This window comes from Dermacentor andersoni, chromosome 3, assembly GCF_023375885.2.
Source record: "Dermacentor andersoni chromosome 3, qqDerAnde1_hic_scaffold, whole genome shotgun sequence".
NCBI classification, from domain to species: Eukaryota; Metazoa; Arthropoda; class Arachnida; order Ixodida; family Ixodidae; genus Dermacentor; species Dermacentor andersoni.
This window is the reverse complement of record NC_092816.1, coordinates 126,086,308-126,109,236: the sequence shown is the minus strand read 5'-3', so window position 1 is coordinate 126,109,236 and position 22,929 is coordinate 126,086,308. Positions and strand designations below refer to the sequence as shown.

Below are 22,929 nucleotides of genomic sequence, written 5' to 3'. Positions count from 1 at the left end.
TTATTGCAATGCAGTCGAATATCCCTTAAATTCCACTCGGGACACTTTCTACGACGCTGAAGTATTTAATAGAATCGCAAGATTTACTATTTATTTATGTAACCGCATCTAAAATTGTCGCGGCAGCTGTAGTCCGCCGGTTCCCATGTAGGTGGCACAAGGGAATGCACTGTCCACTGCTTTCATAGTGCTCGCTCTTTTTGGTTTCACACAGTCACTCGTGGGTTTGTGAAATTAACCATCTAAATAAAGAAAACGCATAAAGACGTTATTGCCATGCCGCAAGTTTTCAGTAGCATTGCAAAGCGCAGGAATAGTGACCAGAGTACAGCATTTTTCAAGAAAAGGTGTAGTAAACTATGCAGCATGTACAGTGCCTACAACTTAAGCGAAATTCCGTGACACTTTTGGAAACAAAATGCACGGACCTTCTTAGCAACGCTGCAGTATCTTCTGTGGAGCCTGTTAAAGCAGCTCATCAACGGCGAATTCGCTGGCATGGCGACGGAAGCAAATACCTGTGAATACTTTTTGGACGCCTGGAACGTTGTTTACAACGTCTGTGCTAGCAGGACAGCATATATAATGAATTGCGCGTACTAATACCAATTTTAAGTTTAAGAAACTATCTTAATATATAACATAGTATTTAAGATTACATATACTTACCGCGCCAATGCCGCCATAGTTGATAGCAGGAGGAGCTCCGGTATAAAAGAAAGGGAGCTGGAGAATTGCGGTTGGAATAAACGCAGTATTGAAATTAACCACATAGTAGGCGTTCACTGTAGTTTCGTCGAAGATCGAGGTTTTCTGGTCAGCCCAAGTCTGATGACAAGAAACCGATAGTGCCTTCCTCCATGCTTCGAAAAATTTGTCCGTAGTCACGTCCGGCACTGCATCTAACATGTGATGAAGACAGTGCAGGCTGAATTGGTCACATGCTCCCTGTTAACGAAATTATACGCAAATCGTGGGCGCACATTTAAACCTTTGTGAACTTTGGTTGTCGTTGTATTGAACGTAGCAGTGAAGCGACATGTCATGACGGGCGAGTAGGAGCTCCACTACACCTAGAATTGGCTCAGTGGCAAAGCGCTTCACAAGTAACGGAACAACCCACCCAAGGTCATTATTTGGCTCCGTGGTATGACCTCAGAGTAAATCGCAAGCTTCCCAACAACGAATCGAAATTCAACAAGCACGTGTTTATGTACAACTACGTAATTATGTACAACTGCAAATTTCGCATGCCTTCTGTCACGCTCTAAGCCTGCACAACATGCCCAAGTCCTGCGAACTGCCCCCGGGGATGTTTAGGTCAGAATATATATATCGCCTTTTTGTCTTCTTCTCTTATTCTCATCTGAAGGTTGTTGCTTGCCGCCGCGCAGGTGGCATTGGAACGCGGAAGTTACGCCTATCTGTTCAAAAATTTCAATTTGTTTAGCTGTGCTGTTCCTGCGAGTGTCCTAAGTGATGCTCTTTGTAAGAGTTCAGTTACCAGCCAGCCCTTATGGCAGGATGCTTCCTTCCTAAAGTAGTGTATTTGCTGTGTACTGAGTGAGCGGGCCTAACTGCAGTTGTACTATTGCTTTCCGATTAAGTGGCGCCCACAAGGGACGCCTTCGCATGTACTATCGGAACGAATTCAAAGGCCAACTTGTTTAAAACGACCACTGATGTGTTTCACAGTTCGAATCAATTTCTAAGAGTGTCCATGTTCTGACTCAACAAATTAATCCTAAAATTGCTCTAGGCAATAAAACCAACTATAGAGTGCTTACGCGTTGAAATGTTGTGCAGTTACTCAGAAGAAATATCCTGATTGGTTACATTTTATTCATGTGCCAAGTTATGCTGATGTGAACATCAAGCTTGTATCATTTCTACTACCAGATGAAGAAGTTAGTGACAATGAAACAATAACTTTCAAAATTCCATTAGGTTCAAACGTTAAGCATAGCATGACATCGTGGTTTAAGAATAGGGTTTCAGGTAATTCGTTTTTAGGTTCGCTGGTGAATACGGAGCAGAAAGATTTGTTCAATATTTGGGCGACATCGCTTTCTGCAACAGGGGGTTATGTTCATCAGTTAACGACAAGAATTTCAGACTGCTAAGGTTAATGGTCTTACAGAATCGCTTTGGATTATTTCCTAACGTATCTAGCAATGTTGTTCAAAAGAAAACCCGTTTGGGCTTTTGAGATAGCTCTGCGAACGATTTACCTGCAGCACAATATTTGGCCCGTGCGAATGGGTTGTTTGACTGTTTCCCTGACGGGAATAATATTTTCTTCCTGTTACTCAGGCGTTTGAGTGAAGCGCTGAACAAGGGGGAGGACGATTTTTATAACGGTAATGGTGGGAATGTGCTTCGCAACTAACTCTTCCATATTGTTCTTAAAGAAGGACCGAGAAAGACTCAACTGAGCGCCGCAAAACGTATTTGAGGAACTAATCGCAGAATGTTGTTAGTTCTTCATTGATGGCATTGCAGGTTCCTTACCGTAGAGCGTGATAATTTTGTAACTTTCTTTTTGTTGTGATAACTTGCGATGAAATGTGGCGCGGATTATTGTACGATCACTTAGGCAGTAAATGTGTAAGTGGTGATGTCCTATTGGCATGCGGAGTAAGGATAGCGTCCAGTATGTTCGAGGAATTATAGAATTCTTGAGTTGGCGCAGAAACATGTTGTGACAAGCCAAAAGTTAAACACGTGTTGACAAAATTACCTTCCAGGGTACATTTTGATTTTGTCAGCGTGAGGTGAGACCAAGTTATCGCTGGGAAATGAAAGTCGCCAATTATAAGCATGCGAGCACAGGGATTAGATATGGGAAGTAGATTTAGGACGCTGTGGAATTCTCTTATGAATGAAGGATGAGCGTCATGGGGGCGGTAACATGCACCAGTAATTAGGCAAGGATAAGAATGATTGAATTTTAAAATTAGTAGCTCTAGGGGGTGGAAGGGCTGTTGAGAGGACTGTACTCAAGTTGTTGGTGAGCTGCTATCAGAACACCACCGCCTCGTTTGGTCACGCAGTCAAGTCGGAAGATATTGCGATGTGGGAAGTAAGACAAGAGTTCTGGATCGGAAATTCAAGACTACATCCATGTTTCGGTTAGCACTATTAGGTCTGTTCAGTGGTATCAATGAGGAAGCGAACATCTTCGCGTTTAGGCAGAAGGCTTCGAAGGTTAGTGTATCTTAGTGATAAGGTTTACTGATTGCGCTTCCTTCAGAAGATTTGTGAACTGCTGGCTCTTGGGGGTCGAGGGGCTACTTTTTGCGCACGGCGATCAAGGATGTAAGTGCTTTTTTCAAGCAAAATTTTGTCATGACGGAGCTTGCAGGTTTTGTGCTGGGACTTGCCGAACTCGATTAGGCGTTTTTGCAGAAGGCGGCTGTTTGGTGAACAGTCGTACCCAATGCTATAATCGGAATCTTTCAGCTTCTTGTTACTTAAAAGAACGATTTCTTTGCCTTTGTAGTGTGCGAAACGCACGACGATTGGACGCTTTTTGTTTGGTTGTAACCGGCCCATTCTGTGAGCCTGCTCCACGCTTCTTGAATCCAGGGATACCTGGAGTGCTTCGCGACAGAATTTAATACTAGTTCTTCGGATTGTGCCCATCTTTTCTTTACGTCATCATCGAAGCCAAAAAAATAGAAGGTTTGACCGGCGGGCGCGGTACTTGGAATTGTCAATTCTGTCGGCTAAAGTTTAAATACCACTGTGCTAAAGTTTAAATACCAGTGGAGTATCGCTCGGCGAGCGTCTGGAGGTCCTCAACCTGGTTTTTAAGCGAGACCAGAGCGGAACAGCCGCTCTCTATTTGTGTTAACCTTGAAATGGCGTCGTCGTAGGCCTTTTCGTATTGGCACAGGTTGGAACGAACGGATTTCATGTCGTTTAGCAGGGTTTCCTAGGAAGAACGTATGGCTTCTAGCGTAGACATGATATCACAAGTACGTAATGTCAAAGTACTTAATTCTGATCGAAATTCGAAGGCGGTTTTTCGTTTACTTCAGCGTGCTTATTAAAAACGTCAATAAATGCACACTGTAACAGTAGGAAGAAGCGCACTGCTCCGAACACCCTTCTTTATTTATGTCAGCTATTGGCCAGCACCAGCCGCATAGGTAATTGGGGAAATATATCACCCGAAAAGAGTAAGAAAGCTTCTTTTAAGAGAGGAGACTGCTTGAGAAAAACGTCGTTTCGCACTTCGCTTGCAAGCTCCACGCGTCACGCACGTCTGCAAAATTTGATTTAGATCTTCACAGCAGCTTATGCTATCCGCAAACTCTGTTTTTAGACCAATCCCGAGGGTGATTCAGGACCCCTTTAAGCTACCACATTGCCGTGACTGTATTCTAACCAAAAGGCACGACATCACCTTACTTCGGCACTGCTTAACAAATAATAACTTAATAGAATAAGGCAATGTATATTTGCGATGTTGAGTCACGCACTGTGTTGGATAAATATTTTGAGGGACCTGCTGACCGTAATACTTCTCAATGGCGGCGGGGTCTAGCCGCTGTCCAGGACTTCCCACGTAGTACTTCATGTTTGTGAGTTTCTGGACGGCCACTTGTCGTACACCACCTGTGACCCAGCTTGATGTCTCGAAGGCTGTCCGGTAGGCTCGTCGAATATTTTCAACCATTGATGCTGTCTCATTCAGCGTCTTTTGGTTGGTCACTGGTTGCCATGGACGAACATAAAAAATCCCGCTTTGACTTACCCCAGTGCAAGTGAGATTATCTAAAAAATACTGATCAATCAAGAGTTCAACTTCGAAAACCGAAGGAGCAGAGTCTTGGGCAGATATCGATGAAATATTCATAGGATCTTTCGTATTCAGTCGGTAGGGGGTGGGGAATAATAGGAATGTTATTTTTCAAGAGTATAACAGGGTATAAATCGGAATTTCACCACCCCAAGTTTGGGGTTTTCGTCGTAACTATCATAAATATAAGATACCAGAAACAACAGACACTGGTCTTCTGTTGGAGAGATATGTCCTATTTTAACAAGCAACATCATTCACTTTAACATATAATGACATAGCAAGCAAATCTAAGTCATCTCGTTAACTTATTACCGGAAATATTTGTTGGCAGGCTATTAAGGGTTTTTTTTTTGCAAATCATTTAAATAGGAAAAGGACGCGTTCTTTGCCATTGCATGAAGAATATTTCGGCCCTTTTTCTAACAAGGCAAGAAGAAAAAGCACAAGAACTGTCGAAGCTCAGGCTCACTTATAGATCACTAAAATTCAACTTAGCAATGGTCTCTCACAATCAAAAACACCGAAATTATACTCATGCAGGCTCACTGAGATTCAAACAAACCAAAATTCTATTTAGCTCTACTCAGTGGAACTCCGATTCACCAAACGTCTATTCAGATGGACTCCGTCAGACTCACGGGTCAGGTGAGTCTGAGTTTGACAAAGTTGACTCATTAGTGAGTTTGCCGACCTATGCTGGTAACAGAACGAGAATTTGGTTTCTAGAATATGCGCTTATCTGAGTCGATCGATTGCAGTGAATGGGGATCACGAAATGGAAATCAGCCGAGGAATGCAAAAGATTGGAGAACATGCAGAACCCATTACATTTGCGTGATCGAGAGCTTACCGCTATCCTTGAAACGATCATTGCACAGCCATTCCATCCGTAGTACAATATTAGACTAGAGCACGGAATGTAAAAAGAAGCTTGAATATTACCTATGGACAACTGAATGGGGCAGTGGCACGTAATATAGTATGCTCATGGTTAAGAGAAATGAACGGGCTCTACAGGAAAGGAAGCAGTCTGAAATTTTAGAAAAAAAAACTGGTAGGATGAAATTACTAAATTTGCAGGCCTATGATGCAGGATGCTGATGCGAGATAGGAGTTATTGAATTGAAGATTGTAGCGAAAGACTTTCATGCCGCAGCGGACTTATTATTAATCATTGTTATCATTTGCTATGGCGTCGAAGTTCTTGTGTGATGCTGAGTTGGCAGTCATTTGCAGATATGCCGAGGAAACGCTTTAATCATTGGTTTAAGCAATAAAACCGTACCATCATGTATCTTGGCACTGACGAGTGCACACCGGTACTAAGGGTTGTGTCACTGAGACGGCGGCTGAAGAAAGCGATACGTGGATCTCGTACCACCTCACAGTGCTGTAACCTCGCTGTGTCGCGTGCTGTTGTGTTGACGAATTGTAATGACATACTGCAATGATATATGCACAGTCTCGTGTACGTGTGTCTGATTCCTTGTCTAGCAGGTGAGACATTGCGTCATATACCAGCAGTGAGTATTACTAGCAAATCAGATGTTTAAGCATCGAAGTTGGCGAAAAATATTGTTTTAAATACCTTTGTAGTGACTGACGTTACGTCACAAAATACTCAGCAATACTTGTTCCAGTAAGTTACTTACCTCGTTTCAGTAACTATATTACAGTTGTCTTTACTGGGATAAATCATCGTCAAATAAGTGCGAAACCAGTAACTGCAACGTTTAAGGTAACGCTAGTTCACCTGCTCTGTAGGGCTGATATTCTTCAGACAATGTCAAATGATGAGGTTGTGCAGCCAAAATTGTGCGAACTTTTTCTCAATGATACATGCTTCTGACATGTGCGACAAGACGACTCTACTGCTTCAGGAAATAAAAAAAATCATAACACGAACGTAAAGGCAATCGGCAAATAAAACACGGGCTCCCCGCGTACCAAGACAATCGGAACGCCAAAGTAGCCGTCTGACATAAGCTGCCAAAGCGTACTATTTTAATTATCGGAATGGTGATACGTGAATATCTTTGAAAGACATTTCCTTTCCGAAAATTGCGCGATATGATTGATATCTCTCGCTCACTACATTTTTAACTTCGTAGCCTTCACTGTGGCTATGCAATGTAACGTGGTTGGTAATCAAAATGCTCATACTAAAGTGATGTTTTCTAATAAAGATAAGTGATATTCGTCCTTGTCCTTACGCTACCGCGTTAAGATATGCGGAAAACATGTCTACCAATTCACTTTGGTAGTACATACCCCTTGAATTCTTTCTGAATGGAGGGCTTTTGTTTTGTAGCGTCTGCTGCTGGCTTTTTAATCTAACCATTAGGCGATAACAACAAGGTGACAAAATTTATAGTAGAAATGTTACAGGGGGCCGACGTACCGGAGAGCAGGTACGGAGCCGCAATTGCCAGCTTCATCACCTTTTTGACGAAATAATAGCAGGCTTGGCTTGGTTCTTCCGGGTTCACTAGAAACCTCCGATCTGTGAACGGCAGCAGCTGCCTGTAGACACTCCAAGCGATGAGGTTGGTAATCCACTGCTGTTTCACAGACTTGAAGAGTGCAGCGACAATGTTGAGTATGTCCGTCTTATACACTATGAGGTCGTCGCCTTTGTAGGTATTATTGGTGTATTTGGAAAAAGCCGTGGCCCATTCCTCTGATGGCCATGCAAATATAGAAGGACGAGGTAGTGACGCTTCAGTGATTAAGCTGATGCCGCTTTTGTTAAGCTGTGTTGCCTGAGCATCGAGAAGTAGTTGAAGGTATATGTTTTATTCTGCTACATCGAGACACACACAATGTCAAAATGTTCACAGCCCGAGATAAAAGCAACCGGCATCAGCTTGTGGAAACAATGAGTGGGACATAAATGCAACTAAGTTACACCAAAAAAAGCACTCCCTAGTAGTTGGAATATAATTTAACCTGAATAATAATTTTTGTACTTTCTTCCAAGCTGTGGCCTCCGTTGGTCCTTTTTTATAGTGATTAAACGTCTTATTTTAGCACGTGGGTGCGTATCAAGCGTGCACATTATTACTCGTTTTACATCAGTACAGTATTGTCATTGTAAAACCCAGTGACTAAGGTTGGCACCCAAGAAGTTCACTGCATCGCAGCACTGGATGACGAACCCCGTAAAGATATAACCCCGCTTAACCTAAACTCAATCAGCCGAGCCGTGGCCGCGTGCATAAAGCAGGCGCCGTTGGCTCGGCTTGTAGCGGCGGCTAACAAAGGAATAGCACTCGCCACCGGTGGCATGTGTACCCCAGGTTGGCCGAAGGTCTAGGCTCGAGCTTCACCAAAGCTGGGATCAGACCGTCAGCATTACTTTCGGTTATTGGTAGAAATGGTGCCTTAGCATTCTTTGGGCATTCTAGTAATTTTCCAACGGCTATCTACCTAGGCATCTTTGTATGTTTGTAACTAAACCTCATTTCCACCGTCCTGGGTCCATGGGTTGTCAGCGTTGGCGCATCGCGCTGCGCCGAAGTTGCACGGTTCGAACCCAACCATCAGATCAACTTGGAAAAGGGCGAAGGAGGTGTCCCGCTGCAGCACAGGCATTTAATGAGGCCTTATTAAAGAATTGGCAGTCCGGTGTTATGCATCAAAATTAAACGCCCGCGAACTTGATGCGAGTCGTTCCACTGTAGCGTTTGATTATTACATGGGTAATAAGGGGCAGTCAGAATAGGTAATTACGACATTGACCTTTTTTTTGTTCTAGTAGAACAGCCCCGTTAGGGCACGGTTGAGATAGAGATAAGGTACTTGAACCCATGAGCTTTGACGGGAGTCGGACCCACAAGCGTCGGTGTTAAGGCGAAGTTAATTAGGGCATACCGATTAGGAGGACACAGTGAAAAGAAGGCAGTCTACACTGCAACCTTTGGCGGGATAAAACAACTTATTTGCAGTAACGACGCCTTCGAATGAGAATGTCATGTTATTTAACCAGTGCCTCGTGAGTGCACATGCTTTTCACCTTCGTCCTCTTTAGCGTACGCTACGTGACTGTCAACTTTTCTTAACTCGTTTCGATGGTGGCGAAACGTTGTGTGACTGCACTGATTCAATGCAAACGCAGTACCGTTGACAGTCATCGTGAGAATGCCGCGGCCGCAATTTTTCTTCTTTAGGCACAAATTCAGAACCCCTAACGCCGCTTAAATCTAACCTCAATCTAACCACGCCACCACTGCTTCAGACAGCCGCCATTTGCTTGGTAGGTAGCAGGTGCTACGTAAAGAATTGTACTCACCACTGGCGGCGTGTGGAGCCCAGATTGGCCGAAGCAAAGGTCGGGGCTCGAGCATCGCGCACAGCCCTGCCCGTTCCACCACTGACATCCCAGTGATTTAGGTAAGCGTGAAATATCTGGCCTGCATAGCCCTTTCGCATTTCGGCTGGACAAATGTAATTCGCTCTCAAATGGTGGGTAGCCAGTGCGCATACTACGTGCTCTTTTTAGCGTTATGCATATTTATGCCCCAACTGTGACATTTCGCAGCTCACGGCGCAATATTCCTGAAACTAGTCCTTGCCAAGTATGAGCGGTTTGCAGCCCTGTGATAAAATGACGAAGGTGGTGACAATATATAAATTGGATTCCAGATCTCACGTCTTGTTATACATTTACCGTAGCGTACCGATTTATGACGGGCTACAGCGGCGACGAACAAATAAGTACGCTTACCTGCATAAAACTTCATTATGGCGGATTCCCAAGTGCAATTCGGTTTCACATGGTGAGCAAACGGCGCGCATACAGAATGTTGCGTTGATGTCATGCACACTTACACGAGAACTGTCACACTTTGCAGCTAGCAGCAATTTAGGAGTCTGTCGACTGTTTCTATTGGTACGGGAAGAATCTGTATACAAAGGATATAATTACAAAGAAAAGCGCACGACGCTGCACCAGCGGTAAGGCTAGCGCATACACAACAAATAACCACACCGTCGTCATCGACATCGTCTAAGCACAAGCCCATGAAATTTCCCTTCGCTGGGAGAAGCACCACCCCGGTGCAATTAGTGTTCGCATGAGGATTACTACGGTTTAAGAAGTAAGACAGGCTATGTGACTCGTCATTGTTGCAGATGCTGGCGTAGGATTTAGTAGAGCGCCCTGAAAGGTCACATTCGTGATTTGCGTATGACGCCCTAAGAGCCAACATAACGTGATAGAAGATCATCGCGTAGGCTGACGCGACGTGAAGGCAACCACAGCCTGGAGAGAACTCACCTCCCCTTGTCGGCGAACCTAAATACATTTTGATTAATCTCTTAAAGTGATAAACGATCACGGGTAAACTGGCGGAGATGTGAACATGGGCAACAGCATCATAAGCATAGGCACCGGATGTGCCTGCTTTACGATTGAGCATGGGGTACATGGCAATGGTGGGTAAAAAGGCAAGTAGCCATCTTTGGCATACCATTAATAGTTTTAGGCGAAGATCACAAACGCCAGCTTGATCTCCTTGTCACGGTGGTCATCAGACACGTACACAGCAAGCATAGAGGCGTTCATTAAGGCCGTTTGTCTTTGGATGGTGCGCAATGGTGAACTAGGGATGACCGAGCAGGAACGAAGAATGTCGTCGACAATTTTAAGAGTGGAAGCAGCGGCTGGTAACGGACGAGGAGCATCGTGGCGCAGGAAGACGTTGTAAATGGGCTACACTAGCAGAACAGCTGCCGGGAAGTGCTCGTGTCACAGCGTTCCGCGCTGCGTAGTCCGCAACGATTACAAACAATCTATTGGCAGTGATTCACATGGGGAAGTGCCCAAGGAGATTGAGTCTTACTCGGAAATGTGGTGCATCAGGGATGTTAAGGGGCTGAAGGTTGCCAACAGGCAGTAGAGCAGACATCTTGCGTCTCTGTCAGCAGTCGCAAGCTGCAACGTGCTCTCGCACAGAACATAACAGGCCAGGCCATAACAGGCGCCTAAGTATGTGATCATACGTGCGTGATACGCCTAAGCTTACGGTGGTCAGTGCATCTTGAAGCTGGCCCACAGCAGCAGAGCCAAGATGCGCGGCAACAACAAACAAGAGCTAAGCGCCGTATGGGCGGGCGTTGTAGCGGTGTAAAGCGTCGTTGTGAATGACAAACTTCCGAAAGAATGGGCCCAGGTGTGGAGAGTTGAGACCACCTGTAATATGCCACAACAATGAGTCAGGGCGCTGTTCGGCAGCTATTCGCTCGAAGTCGGTAATGAAGAGCACAAAGGGGTCAGGCTCATCTTCCAGTGTATCAGGGGGATCGACTGCGTTACGAGGTAAGCCGTCGGCGTTGTGGTGCCGTCGTCCAAATTAATAGAACACAGAAAATCTGTATTCATGCAAGCGTAGTGCCCAACGGCAAAGATGACCACTGGGCTCAAGGAAGCCAGCGAACTGCATTGAGGTCTGTAATTACTGAGAAGTCCCTGCCATACAGGTACGATCAGATTTTTCAATGGTTAAGACGAGAGCTCAGTACTCGCTTTCTCTGATCGAGTAATTTTGCTACGGCAGCAAGAGGAGGCGGTTTGCGTAGGCGACCACGCGGTGTATGCCGTGCTGCTGTTTCTCGAGGACGGCGCCCACACAGTCGCCACTGTCAACAGTACGCATGTTCGTGCTGGCTGACGGGTAAACATGTTCTAGAACAGGTGCCTTCATTAAGATGGCAACGAGCGATGTCAAGGTGTCCGCTTCTTGAGGACCCAAATTGAAAATGAAATTCTTCTTGAGTAGGTCAGTGAGAAGGCGGGCTACTTCCACGAACGTCTTGTAAACTGACCGATGTACGAGCATAGGCCGAGAAAACTGCGCACGCCCTTCCCCTACCATGGCGTAAAAAACTGTAACCACGCTAAGTTTGTGAGAGTCTGTTCGCACTCCTACAGCGTCTACAACATGGCCGGGTATGCAGATTTCGCAGTGCGCAAATGGACATGTCGAGTAGTTAGGCTGAAGGCAACCACAGCGAAAACCAATAAGCATGGTATTCAGGGGAGCGAGACTGTTGAACGCTGTCGGAGCACGAAGGAAGCTCTCGGCGCAGAAGTACCAGGGAGCAGTTGATCAGGCCCGCATGTGCGGAGAGAAAGTCCATTCCAAGGATGAGGTCATGAGGGCAGTGTACTAGGACAAGAAGAAAAAAAGACGTATGGTGACGAGAAATTGTGTCGTGGGCAGTGCCCTTTCCAAACACGGCAGGTGTACTCCCTTCAGCTTCTCTGAACATAGGTGAAGCCACGGCGTCAGCGGCCCGGGTTAGACCTCATTACATAGATTCGTGCGCAAGTACCAACAACAGCAGTAACTGCCACGTCATCCACCAGAACTTCAAGAAGATTGCATTGTTTATGAAGGAAAATCAGATGATTGTCAAGCCAGGTTCTAAATACAGCGTGGCATCTTCGGTCTGTACTGGCTAGTTTTCCGTGATGCAGCCGCAGGGAGACAAAGAGCGGCGAGTTTCCGGTGAGTGGAACTGACGGCGCTGGGGCGATGATGAGGCGGCTGGTCTGGTTTTCGGTAGGACGCCGTTCAGCACTAGGGCCCTCTCGACGGAACGAGGGAGTATATAGTGCAAGTTCCAGGCGCCACTAATTGTAAAAGATGTGTCAGTGTGACGTAGCTCGGCGGCGGCGGCAATGGCGAGCGATGTGTCCAATCCTGGGGCATTTGAAGTAGAACCAATTATCTCGCCTGCGCTATAAGGGGAGATTACTGGAACGTGGCATGAAAGTTGTGTTTGGTGTAGCCAGCAGCTACGACTGGGGAGACCGGGTTACGAGCAGCGCTACCGTTATTAAAGGCGGTAAAATGCCCATATTTTCGACCTCCCAGCGAACCATACCGTCATATGAGTAACGGATGTCATGGGTTTGAGGTGTCGACGGACGATGTTCGTGACATTTTCTGGAGCTGACTTTTCCCGTCGTGTGGAGACAGCTTGGCATGAGGATGTGGCAGCCGTATTGGAAAGTTGGTCGAGGCGGCGAATAATACACTAATATGTGCATGGTTAAAACGACGACATTCTGCGCAGACGGACTCCCCCGCAGAACAATTGTTACGCAGTAGCAGATTGAAAGCACCGTCGGCTCTGCCTTTGTCTACGTGTCAGACTTTGCCGGGTTCAGGCATGTCCTTGCAACCTTGTGGCAGAGAGCCAACACGTCTTGAATATAGATGTACAGCTCTGTGGACGTCTAGGCACGAATCTCGAGTTCCTTCTTAGACGCTAGCTGTCGTCAGATTGGTTTCTAAAATAGATCACGTAATTTCTGCTCACAAACGTTCCAGCCTGTGAAATCGTCCTGATGCGTGTAGACCCAGAGACCACAGTGTCCACCAAAAAGAAGATTACATTCGCAAGCTATATCGTCGGTTGGCACTATTTATTGTTGCTGAAGCACTCACACATAGCCAGCCACTCATCGACGTCCACGCCGCTTGTGCCGTTGAAAGCACCGGGATAACAAGGATCCAAGAGACTGACAAGTGACGGGCCTTGTTCTTACTGGGTCGCTTCGTCTGTCATTGCGGTGGCAGCAACATGCCCTCCTGTGTGAAGATCTAGTTCCCTGTGTTGTAGCGAGCTGACCCCGCACCTCTACCGACAAAGGTACTGTGGGAATCTATATACAGTGAATACGTTTACAAAGAAAGGCGTACAACCCTGCAGCAAGGGTAGGGGTAGCCTGTGCACACTAGATAGCCACACCGTCATCGTGCAAGCGCCGAGGACAGGATCACCGCCCGTGACATTCTTTTGAGTGAGGAACTAAGTGAGTGAATGAGTGAGTGAGCAAGCGAGCGAGCGAGCGAGCGAGTGAGTGAGTGAGTGAGTGAATAACGAATTGAATAAGTGAGTGAACAAGTGGGAGGGCATTCTGGCCGCCTGCCAAAGCGCACTGAATGATGACGCATGGCTAGAAGATGGCTGGCAGGTGGTCCTGTCACGACGACAGAATAAACAGGCGCAACAGAAAAAAAAGAGAAAAAAAACGGTGGAACATGACACGGTCACCTAAGTGCCGAGAGATATTTCGTCTCTGAATAGCCATAAGAAGAGGAGGCATCGTCAAAGAAGACGACTACCCCTTCCGGTCTTACTGAGGTACAGAATTAAAATTGTGAGGAGGCCGTTCAATGGTTTTGCTGTCGAAACTTACTCGAACCAGAGCTGTCTATGGCCGTGTTCGACGTCGGCGAATGGCAATGCAACTGCACCTGTTTTCTACCACACATATGTCGTGGCTCCAACATCATCTTCATTTAGACGTCGCTCTACCACGTGCCCGAACAGGGGAGGAAATTCGCCCACCTCCACATTTGGGTTGAACACATCCATTTAACGTGTATCTGGCGCACCCAGAGAATCCATTTGAGATATACACTAAAGCCTCTCCATACCCCTTTTCACCGCCAACGTACCCTCCTTTTCCAAGCACCTCCCTCACTGCTCCCTACCGTCAGCTTTAAGCCTGAAGCAGATCTTACGCAGTCGAAGCTTCTGGCTTTAAGCGGAAGTGACATCAGTCCTGATCAGAGATGCGAGCGTGCAACAAGGTAAATTTAGGAGCGGGAAATCTCGGAAGTGTTATGACCGAAAACGAAAACCTAGGAAGCAGAAGTGGTTTGAGCAATGAATCAGGCAAGAGCGGCGCACTTCAAAGGTTGGCGCTACTTAACAAAAGCAGCGGTGGCGCGTCGATGGGGGGACATTATAATGCACATTATCCCGCCCAATACCACGCCGGAGGAACTCATCGCCAACCACCGGGTACACAACCAGGGCTGGTGATCGAGCGAATGAGAATGCTTGGTTTGTTCAAAACAGCCATTATGCTTATCAATGGTGGTGTTCCGCCAATATGGTCTTTTTTTCATGGGGTCGCGAATCCCTGTGCTGAATCTACAAACCAACCAGCCAAGTGTGCAGGATTATCCACTAAACCGGGCATCGCGCGGATATGTGGCCAATACCGAACGCTATAGTGAGCCACAAGTTTGGAACCGAGAGCCAACGCAATGATATGAATGGGTCACCAAGCTTGCGGCGTGTGGCGGAAGGCATTTCATCATGGAAAGGCAATGTAAGAAACGTCTTGTGCTCGACGTCGACGTACATTGCAAGCATGTCGGCGAGGGTCTTCTTCAGGCGCTCCGTGAGACCATTCGTCTACAGATGGTAGGCAGTTGTCCTCCTGTGACTTATCTGGCTGTATTGCACAATGGCTTGCGTGAGCTCTGCTGTAAAAGCCGTTCCTCTGTCGGTGATGAGGACTTCTGGAGCACCATGTCGCAGCAGGATGTTCTCGACGAAAAATTTCGCCACTTCGGCTGCGCTTCCTTTCGGTAGAGCTTTGGTTTCAGCGAAGCGGGTGAGATAGTCCATCGCCACGACGATCTACTTATTTCCGGAAGTTGGTGTCGAAAACGGTCCCAACAAGTCCATCCCGATCTGCTGAAAAGGTCGGCAAAGAGGCTTGATCGGCTGTAGCAGTCTCGCTGGCCTTGTCGTTGGCGTCTTGCGTCGTTGACAGTCTCGGCATGTCTTGACATAATGGGCGACGTCAGCTGTTAGGCGCGGCCAGTAATACCTTTCTTGTATCCTCGATAGCGTCCGGGAGAAGCCGAGGTGCCCGGTGGTCGGATCGTCATGTAGGGCCCGCAGTACTTCTGGACGCAGCGCCGACGGAACAACATGAAGGTCGTTGGCGCGGACTGGTGAGAAGTTCTCCTTCACGAGTAGATTGTTTTCAAGCGTGAAGGAAGATAATCCGCGCTTAAATGCCGTGGGGACAACGCCGTTGTGCCCCTCCAAATATTCGACGAGGCCTTTTAGCTCCGGGTCTGCGCGTTGCTGTTCAGCGAAGTCTTCCGCGCTTATCATTCCAAGGAATAAGTCGTCATTCTCGTCATCTTGCGGCGGCGGGTCAATGGGGGCACGTGATAGGCAATCGGCAATCGGCATGTTTTCGTCCGGACAAGTAGGTTACCGTGATGTCGTATTCTTGTAGTCTGAGGCTCCACCGCGCCAGTCGTCCTGAAGGATCCTTTATATTCGCTAGCCAACACAACGCGTGATGGTCGCTGACGACTTTGAAAGGCCTGCCATTAGATAAGGGCGAAATTTAGCTGTAGCCCAAACGATGGCGAGGCATTCCTTTCCGGTCGTAGCCTTCCGCTTTTGACAGTGACCGGCTAGCATATGCTATCACCTGTTCGACTCCGTTTCTCCTCTCGACTAGAATGGCACCGAGGCCTAGGCTGCTGGCGTCAGTATGGATTTCTGTATCGGCGTATTCGTCGAAGTGCGCAAGAACCGGCGGCGACTGCATGCGTCGTTTGAGTTCTTCAAATGCATCGGACTGAGGCTTTTCCCACTTGAACTCAACATTACATATAGTTAGTCGTGTCAACGGCTCAGCGATGCGTGAAAAGTCCTTGACAAAGCGCTTGTAGTAGTCACACATGCCAAGGAATCTACGCCCTGCCTTCTTGTCGGTGGGTTGCGGGAACTGTGCGATGGCAGCTGTCTTTTGCGGGTCTGGGCGGACACCAGATTTGCTGATTACGTGGCCTAGAAACAGAAGCTCATCGTAAGCGAAGCGGCACTTTTCCGGCTTCAGAGTGAGCCCTGATGGCTTGATGGCCTCTAGTACTGTCGCAAGCAGCGTCAGGTGATCGTCGAAATTTCCGGCGAAGACGACGACGTCATCCAAGTAAACGAGACAGGTTTGTCACTTCAATCCTGCTAAAACCGTGTCCATGACGCGCTGGAACGTTGCAGGCGCCTAGCACAGTCCGAATGGCTTAACCTTGAAGTCGTAGAGGCCGTCTGGGATAATGAAGGCCGTCGTTTGGCGATCTCTTTCGTCGACTTCTATTTGCCAATAGCCAGACTTGGGGTCCATCGAGGAGAAGTATTTAGCGCTGCAGAGCCGATCCAATGCGTCGTCTATCCGTTGCAGGGGTATACGTCCTTCTTCGTGATCTTGTTCAGACGACGATAATCGACGCAGAAAAGTAGGGTTCCGTCATTTTTTTTCACCAAGACTACAGGAGATGCCCACGTGCTTTCGGAGGGCTAGATGATGTCGTCGCGCAGCATTTCGTCGACTTGGTGCCTTAGAGCTTCACGTTCTCGCGTCGAAACTCGGTATGGGCTCTGGCGGAGAGGTCGAGTGCACTCTTCGGTTATTATGCGATGCTTTGCGACTGGGCTTCGTCGAATCCTTTATGATGTCGAAAAGCACTCTTTGTATTGTCGAAGTAGACTTCTGAGCTGTTGTTGCTTAATCATGGGGAGACTTGGATTTATGTCCAAGTCTGGCTCGGGAACTAGGGTCGTCGGGGTAGATGCGGCAGAATCCGAGAGGACAAACGCATTGCTGTTTTCCAGAATTTCCTCGATGTATGCCCTCATCGTGCCCTTGTTGATGCGCTTGAACTCCTGGCTGAAGTTTGTCAGCAATACTTTCGTCTTTCCTCCATGCAGTCGAGCGATCCCTCTTGCGACGCAAATTTCACGGTCGAGCAGTAGACGTTGGTCGCCTTCGATGACGCCTTCTACGTCAGCGGGTGTTTCGGTGCCGACCGAAATAACGATGCTAGAGCGAGGCGGGATGCTCACTTGATCTTCGAGCACACTCAAGGCGCGGTGAATAGGAAGGCTCTACGGTGGTATCGCATGATCTTCCGACAGCGTTATTGACTTCGACTTCAGGTCGATGATTGCGCCGTGTTGGTCCAGGAAGTCCATACAGAGAATGACGTCTCGTGAACACTCTTGGAGGATAACGAAGGTGACAGGGTAAGTCCGGTCGTGAATGGTAATTCTTGCCGTGCACATTCCAGTCGGCGTTATGTGTCCACCAGCGGTCCGAATTTGAGGGCCTTCCCATGTAGTCTTAACTTTCTTCAACTGGGCGGCGATGTGTCCTCTCATGATGGAGTAATCAGCCCCTGTGTCGACTAAGGTGGTGACTGTGTGGCCGTCGAGAACCACGTCGAGGTGGGTGGTTCTTTGTTTTGCATTACAGTTTGGTCTTGGCGGCGGATCACGACTGCGTCGCGTTGACCTGTGGCTGGTATGTGACGTCGTCAGGTCGTCTTTTGTCGTCGCATTATTTGCTTTCAGACTTCGTCGGGACGGCGGCGTGTCGTTATGTCGTCGAGGAAGTTTCTTCGGTGCCTTCGTCGGCCGCGGAGGATCTTCGTCAGTTCGACGAACAGCAACCGCACCTCCATCGGTTGCTGTCTTTAGTTTTCCGGATATGGGCTCGCTGACCGGCCCCGGGCTGGGCCAGTGTATGGTCGGCGCTGCGGCGACAGGTAGCGGCCTGGCGATGGCGAACGCGACGGTCGTCGAGAGCTCCACTGAGTAGCGGCGAGGTAGTCAGCGATATCGCGAGGGCGTTCACCTTGCTACGGGCGCGGAGCGTTGACGGCGAAACCTCGCCGTCCCATCTGCGGGTATGGGCATCGTCGGTAGACGCGACCCGCTTCTCCGCAGTGGTAGCAGCGAGGGCGGTAGTCAGGATCGCGCCAAACGTCTGTCTTCCTCGGGTAGCTGCGCTGGGCGACGGCTGGGCGTGCTGGCATCGGCGGTGGTGGTCGACGGAATTGTGGCGTTACGGGGCCCTGGCGCGGTCGTGGAGGAGGACCTTGACGGCGGGTGACGGTGGCGTAGGTCATCGCTTGCGGATGAGGCTGCTCCAATTCAGGGGCTACTCCGAGTTGTTGTTGGAGCTGCTCACGTACGGCGTCGGCAATCGAACCCACTTGAGGCTGTGATGATAAGAACTGCTTCTGTAGCTCCTCCTGCACGACCGCTCGGATAGTCTCGCGTAGGTCGTCGGTGGCCAGTGACTGAACTCCGGCGTAGTTTGTCGAGTTCGTGCGGCGGTCAAATTGCCGGTTTCGCATCTCGAGTGTCTTTTCGATGTTGGTGGCCTGGCGACGAAACTCGTCGACGGTCTTCGGTGGGCTTCGTACCATTCCGGCAAAAAGTTCCTCCTTCACACCACGCATGAGTAGGCGGACGTTCTTCTCCTCGGGCATTTCAGGGTCGGCGTGGCGCAACAGACGGCCTATTTCCTCCGTGAAAATCGCGGTTGTCTCATTAGGTAGCTGCACCTGGGTTTCTAATAGCGCTTGGGCTCGTTCTCGGCGCACGACGCTTGCGAATGTCTGCAGGAAGGCGCTTCGGAACAGGTCCCAGGTATTTAAGGTGGCTTCTCGGTTCTCGAACAATGTCCTGGCGGCGTCCTCCAATGCAAAATAGACATGTCGCAGCTTGTCGTCGCTTTCCCAGCTGTTAAACGTAGCCACCCTCTCATACGTTTCCAGCCAGCTTTCCGGGTCCTCAAATGTGGAACCGCGGAATGTCGGTGGTTCCCTGGGCTGCTGAAGAATAATTGGGGCTGCTACGGCTGCCATTGGGGATGTCTTTTTGGTCGTTTCTGGACGATCTTCTTGGACAGTCTTCTTGGTCGTATATGGTAGGCGACCGTGTTCCGGGGGCAGATGCTGTAGCCGGCGGCTTGCTCGGTGTCCTTGGACGACGTTGGTGTTGTCTTTGCGGTCCGGGCTTGGATTACGGCTTGTCGGGGGCGTCCCGTACATGAACGTAAAGCACCTCCACCAGATGTCACTGGTGGTGACGTTGAAGAACACATTAGCAATACTGTGAACGACAAAACTAACTTTTATTGGGCGAACCTGTGCCCACAAAACAGGCTACACATATAGCACAACGATAGCGGCGAACACTGTCGGCGATCGTCGAAAATCTGATCGGCGGGTCAAGCGCGTCGGCTTTTATACAGCAGTCGTCGAATGTTCCACACTAATCGTTGGGACCCGCGTGCCTTCCACAAAGTTCTACACCATTCGCGTCAGGCGATGAAATCAGATAACACAAGGTTCGGCGACAACAGACAGCCGATAGAAGCATCGATAACTTTCCAGTAACTTCGGATACATGCGGGCGCGTCCCGCGCTGTGCGATAACATTTCTCAGGCGGCGAAACGTGGTCGCCCGTTAAAGATAAGTACACGTGTGAATATATATATATACGCACCTCCCTTGACGTACGGTTGTGTCTGCATCCCCATAGAACGAATATTTCCCAGCAACATCTTGGCTTGCGCCATATTTTCATTCAAGACGATGTTGTCAACTGAAACGAGCAAGAAGTAAACATTTGAAGAAAGGAATTCATAGTCTAAAAACCTTGCATTGGCGAACTCTTAAACATTTTTTCTTGAATCGTGCGGAATAAACAGGCAATTGGTGCGAAAACTTCATCTTTGTCGAAAAATTAATACGGAGAACATAATTGTAGGAATGCATGCGGAATCGCTTCCGAAAGGAATATGTCGCCACTGGCTATCTTATTTCAGCTTCTTCGAACGAGGTGTTCAAAGATGTTGCTCAAAATACCGACGGCGTTTTATAGCAAAGCATTAGGCAGATGTAACTCTTCTGAGGAAAGAAATAGCTTCTGGGTCGGAACTCACAAGTACGATTTTCTTTGTAAGAATGTCTTTAATCCGACCGACTGCACCCGCTTATATTAAAATAGAAATCAAGTTTATTCAGCGAATATTCTTAGAAGGCAATTTAACGTACAAATTTCATTGCGAATACATGCTCTCCATGGTTGTTCAGGATTTGGAAAAGCATTGGGAGCTTAACCAGATTTCAATAAATTGCTTTGTTCTTATGTCAGAAGTGCTTTACAAATGAAAGATGTCTCACGTTTTGACTCGTGTTTGCTGATGAGGGAAGCGAGTCTCTCCGTTTCATTTGAGTCCAAGCCGTACAAGCTGAGAATTTGGACGTAATCGCGCAACTTCGCCTTTTCCGAAACATTCCTGACTGAAGCCAGCCGCTCAGAGTCTCTTTCGCTGTAAGTCAGCTGCAAGAGAACAGGGGATCTTGATGATGATAACAGTTCCACGCTTCACTCCCATATCACAACAGAATTACCTAATAAAGTAGTTCACATGATGCCAATTTTATTCTGTGACTGTGTAATGTCTGCCGCCTTCCGATTGCCGCTGTCATTGCAAAACCTCTGCAGATCGGTTCCACCAAGTCCGACGCACGGAGAACGAGCAATTACGATTGCTGCTATTGCTGTCTGGCAAACCAAATACAAGGACGCGGCCGTGGGTGCGTGAGGCTATTGCATGAAACGGGACCCCGGACGAGGAATGGGGGACGCGGCTTTGCTGCCGTTTATTTCGCAAGCTGTTACAGAAGCATTGTATTGTCTTGTAGTAGTGACGGTAAATAATAGAGCGGCAAAACTGTGAATGACGAAACTATCTTTTTATTGGGCGAACTTGTGCCCATGAAAGCAATTTACGCTCAAAGCACAGCGATAGCGTTGAACGCAGACGGCGATTGCCGAAATCTGCTCTGCCGGTCTACCACGCCGGTTATTGTACATAGGTCATCGAAGGTTCCAAAGTAATCACTGGTGCCCCCGTCTCCCCGAAAGTTCTCCACAATTCCTGTCGCACATTCAGTCAGGTTACGGAAGCTTCTCTGGCAAGAGACAGCAAGAACAACCATCCATAACATCGGGGAAATTTTGATACATGCGTGCGCATTCCGCGCTGAGCCATAACATTTGTTAGACGCTGAAAAGCGGCCACCCGAAACAAGTAAACAAGTACTCGTGTCAGTATGCAACAACGACTTTTTTTGTTTCACGAATGAAATGACGTAACTGTTGAAGTGACATTGATCGAGCTGCGAATAGCCTTGCCTCTATATTATTTTGACCTCTTTATTGTTATACCCAAATAACTTCTGATTTTATACGCTTGCACAAGGCCCACGTCGTGACAGGTAATTAACGGTATTTGCGTGCTCAAGGTCCATGAGAACGTTTCGTTTCTGTAGGAAATCCTTGTATATCGTTTGTGGAAATCCAACATTGAATAAATCCTGGTGTTTTACGCGCCAAAACTACAATATGATTGTAATGTACGCTGTCGAGGGATCCGGAAAAATTTTGGGCACCTGGGGTTGTTTAACTTGCGCCTGAATCTAAGTACATGAGGCTTCTTGCACTTCATTCCTTTAAAAATGCAGCTGCCACGGCCTGATTTGAACCCGCCACCTGTAGGAATGTAGCGCAACGCCGAAGCTTCTAGGCTGACGCAGCATGTGTTTCTAAAGAGTTCAAAATATATTTATAAAGCATACAGGCACGGCATTTCTTTTTTTAGATGATGAACGGCACCGATCCCTTGTGGAGCAGCAAGGGAGTTTCACTATCTGAACGACTGAAATAGAAGAGCCAGCACGAATTACAACCATACTTCTTTGGATTTTACAACGATGCATGCGGCTGCACCAGATTTGGTCGTTCATGTAGTTATATGTGAAACAGCCGTTGTGCTTACATGGCATCATACCACTTATACGGCTCAACACGGCATAACCCGCCAGTAGCAAACACAGAAACGTACCGTAGAGCTGGGAGAGCTACTCCTATCATTATTTATTTCGAAAGAACTTGGATGCGCTGGACACCTAAAGCGAACGTGAATGTTAATGAGCAATCGATAAGCTTGGAATTATTTTTCCGGCGCAGCTTCTTCCGGAATGAAAACCTGCCGCTGGAACAAATAGTTTTGTCCACAAGTATGGGCATTTATATTAGGCACGAACATAGAAGCGCGTCCATCTACTCGACATACAAAGGAAATATAGAAATTTATGATAGAAAATACACACATTGAGCATGATTCTTGAATGGGCAGAGTGCAATATATACTGCTGCCTTTATATAGCTAGATGTTTACACACTATAAAGTGATGGGCTTAACTTGTCTACTTCTGGAAATTTATTGCTGTGCACTAAATCAGAGTGTCACTCCATTCAATTTGTGCCTCATTATAATGACAGTTAAAAATACCACACATTTTTTTCATGCACATCCACCGGTTCAAAAATTATTGAGTGCCCACACATAGCATGTGAAGTTTTGCACACCCAATGCAAGTAATTTTTGAAAGCTTTCCGCAGAACAGTGAAAAAAACAACGCGG

General features: G+C 47.6%; 1 protein-coding gene across 1 annotated transcript in view; it reads right to left on the bottom strand.

The window, feature by feature from the left end:
• Positions 1 to 817: 817 nt before the first annotated feature.
• Positions 818 to 22,929, bottom strand: part of LOC126537932 (neprilysin-1-like) — a 53,233-nt gene continuing 31,121 nt past the window's right edge. Inside the window, exons 6-10 of the mRNA XM_072286892.1 lie at positions 20,621 to 20,780; positions 19,941 to 20,039; positions 7,212 to 7,490; positions 4,488 to 4,719; positions 818 to 902 (exon numbers count right to left, since the gene is read on the bottom strand). Coding sequence (XP_072142993.1) covers positions 818 to 902; positions 4,488 to 4,719; positions 7,212 to 7,490; positions 19,941 to 20,039; positions 20,621 to 20,780 — 855 coding nt within the window. The remainder of the gene's footprint in view (positions 903 to 4,487; positions 4,720 to 7,211; positions 7,491 to 19,940; positions 20,040 to 20,620; positions 20,781 to 22,929) is intronic.